This window comes from Tupaia chinensis, unplaced genomic scaffold, assembly GCF_000334495.1.
Source record: "Tupaia chinensis unplaced genomic scaffold, TupChi_1.0 Scaffold141044_1, whole genome shotgun sequence".
NCBI lineage: Eukaryota > Metazoa > Chordata > Mammalia > Scandentia > Tupaiidae > Tupaia > Tupaia belangeri.
This window is the reverse complement of record NW_006200910.1, coordinates 355,940-358,659: the sequence shown is the minus strand read 5'-3', so window position 1 is coordinate 358,659 and position 2,720 is coordinate 355,940. Positions and strand designations below refer to the sequence as shown.

Here is a 2,720-nt window from a genome sequence, read left to right as displayed (position 1 = left end):
CCAAATGTGATGCAGAGTCTCCCCTCAGGTCCGCCATCCTCCAGTCCCGAGGGACCCCTGGGGCTCCTGGCCTCCAAGGCGCGAACGACCGGGCCCCTCCCAACCAGACTGTCTCCCAGCCCCACGCGGCTGAAACCTCAAGGGGTTTCAGCTTTCACTTAAGAGGCACAACTCCAAGTTCAAGGTGGCTAGGGAAACTGGGCGTTCTGGGAGAGGGGTCGTCTCTTTCTCCAGCACTGGGATAGACGGCCCTTCCGAAGGCCCAGTGTGCTCTACAAAAGCCGGGGTCTGGGCGGATCGCCCCCGAGCGCGAAGCGCCGCCCACACGGCTGGGATTCCTCGGGGGAGGTTGAGGCTGGGGGTGGGGCCAGGGCGGGGTCCGGGCAGAGGGCGGGGCAGACCTGGGCTGCAGGGTGTGCCAGCCCGGCCCTGCACCGCGGAGGAGGCGGTGGTGCCGTCACCTGTGGCCCCGGTTCTGCCTGCGCTCGACCTCGCCGCCATGGAGAGACCCCAGGACCCCCTGAGTGGGACGCACCGGCTCTGCTTCTCGCCTGCTGCCCGGACCAGCCTCTTACTGCTCAGGCTCAACGACGCGGCGCTGAGGGCGCTGCAAGACTGTCAGCGGCAACAGGTGCCTGGCCCCTTCTCCCCTAACCCTACCCCTCGGAACCTCGGGCTCAGCCGGCCGCCCGGGGCGAGAAGCGGCTTCCGCGGGCTCCGGCGTCCGCACTTCTGTGCAGCCCGCGAGGCGGGTGTCCCCCGGCCCCCGACGCCAGGTCCTGCGGGCACGGCTTCGCTGCCCCCAGCTCCCGTCTGTGCTCTCCCCGCAGGTACAACCAATGATCGCTTTCCAGGGCCACCGAGGGGTAAGTGCGGCCCGGGGCGTGTGAACCAGGTGCGGGTGAGGGAGTGCCAGGGTGGGTCCCGGAAGGCGCGATCTGGGCCAGACCGCGGTGGTCACGGTCTGAGGGAGTTCCGAGAACTGAACCCCATGGGTGAGGGCGCTGCTCGGGTTGTGGTCCCAGGAGGCTGTGGTTGAGGGGACGGTGCCGCCTCAGCCTCCTGGGGAACTCAGGCCCAGCTGCACCTGGCGTGCTAACGAGCCCCGGGGGATCCATCTTCAGGCTCAGGCTGGCGTAGGCGGGAGGGGGCGGTGCCGACTTCATGGGGCACACCATCTCCTTCACAGTACCTGAGGCTCCCGGGCCCGGGCTGGTCCTGCCTCTTCTCCTTCGTAGTGTCGCAATGTGGCCAGGAGGGCGCTGGTGGTGGCTTGGACCTCGTGTGCCAACGCTTGGGCAGGTAAGGGGGAACAGGTAGCAGGTAAGAAGGGATTGGGGAAGGTGGGAGAGGAGAAGATGGAGAGGTGCTTCAAGGCTCTCCACCCTCCTGTTTTTTCCATCCCCCCTTTCCAGATCTGGGCCCAACCGCCTCTACTGCCTGGGCCCTCTTAGGGAGCGCCTCACTATTTGGGCAGCCATGGATTCCATTCCAGCTCCATCCCTAGTGCAGGGACCTGACCTGACTGGAGATGCCAGAGATTCTGAGAGTTGGCAGAACCCAGGAGAGAATTCTGAAGGAGATGCAGCCTCACAGCCACAGATGGCACTGGAAGAGGTGAGGCCAGAAACTGCAGGGAGTAGCGATAAGGCGGGGCAGAGCCTGAAGTCCAGGGAGCCAAGAGCTCCTGCCGCTTTCCCCACCAGGTGCCAGATCCCCTGGCAAGCAACCAAGGACAGTCACTCCCAGGATCCTCGAGGGAGCACATGGCACAGTGGGAAGCGAGGTACTTGGGACCAGGTGGGACTCACATAGAAGTCCTGCTGTCCTGTTGCTCTCCTCTCCACCCTTAAATGCTGTAATAGGATCTAGCCCCGCCTCCCACCTTGGTCTCCAGATATCCTAGGAACCAGACTCATCTTCCAAACAGAGAGGCGGAACAGGCACTGCCTTCCTCCACTAGTCGGAAACGTCTGAACAAGGTAACGTGCTGGCAAGGGCTTTTGAAAGCATTTTTAGGCTAAAACTGCAAATCTGGGAGTTGATTATATGGGAAGAATTTTGAGAAAGGCAGAATGGGAAGCACTGGGGTTACTGTTTATGTCACAGATATTTTTTCAACAGAAACGCCCAGCACCTGCAGCCTCTGCTGAACTAGAAGAAAAGAGACTCCGAACTCTGCCTCTAGCTCCGAGTCCCCTGCAAGAGTTGACCAATCAGGACTTACAAGAGGGGGAAGAGTGGGAGCAAGAAGATAAAGATGGGGACATGAACCCCAGCCTAGAGCACAGTTCCTCAGTTCAAGCAGGTGAGTTCATGAGAGAAGGGTAAACATACCAGAGTGGAAAAAAGACCTATAATCACTTCAGTGTTTTCTTGTTTCCTTCCTAGACTCTGAATCCCCCAGTCCTGAAGAGGTACCAGATTACTTCCTGTGAGTTCTCTGCCATGCCTAATTTCATCATGCCTTGTACATACATTAAATAAATTTCGGGCCAGCCAGTGGCATGGTGGTTGAGACAGTTGGACCCACATGGCCGAATGCGTAGCTTGAGTTCCAGGCTCAGTGGCTTGAAGAGCACACCAGGCATGTGTGCCCCAAATCTAAAAAGGATAATGGAGAAGGGACTGTGGCATGACCATCCCCCAAGGGGTACTTCTTTCTCTCCCCTCTGGCCTTCTGAGTACATACCCCCCTCAGGAAAAAAACAAAAAATCCC

The 2,720-nt window shown here is 59.9% G+C and overlaps 1 protein-coding gene across 1 annotated transcript in view; it reads left to right on the top strand.

The window, feature by feature from the left end:
• Window positions 1-409: 409 nt before the first annotated feature.
• Window positions 410-2,720, top strand: part of ELL3 (elongation factor for RNA polymerase II 3) — a 3,687-nt gene continuing 1,376 nt past the window's right edge. The window contains exons 1-8 of the mRNA XM_006162872.3: window positions 410-631; window positions 831-866; window positions 1,190-1,302; window positions 1,416-1,617; window positions 1,707-1,786; window positions 1,898-1,982; window positions 2,125-2,308; window positions 2,392-2,434. Of these exons, the coding sequence (XP_006162934.1) occupies window positions 500-631; window positions 831-866; window positions 1,190-1,302; window positions 1,416-1,617; window positions 1,707-1,786; window positions 1,898-1,982; window positions 2,125-2,308; window positions 2,392-2,434 (875 nt within the window). The 5' untranslated portion in view covers window positions 410-499. The remainder of the gene's footprint in view (window positions 632-830; window positions 867-1,189; window positions 1,303-1,415; window positions 1,618-1,706; window positions 1,787-1,897; window positions 1,983-2,124; window positions 2,309-2,391; window positions 2,435-2,720) is intronic.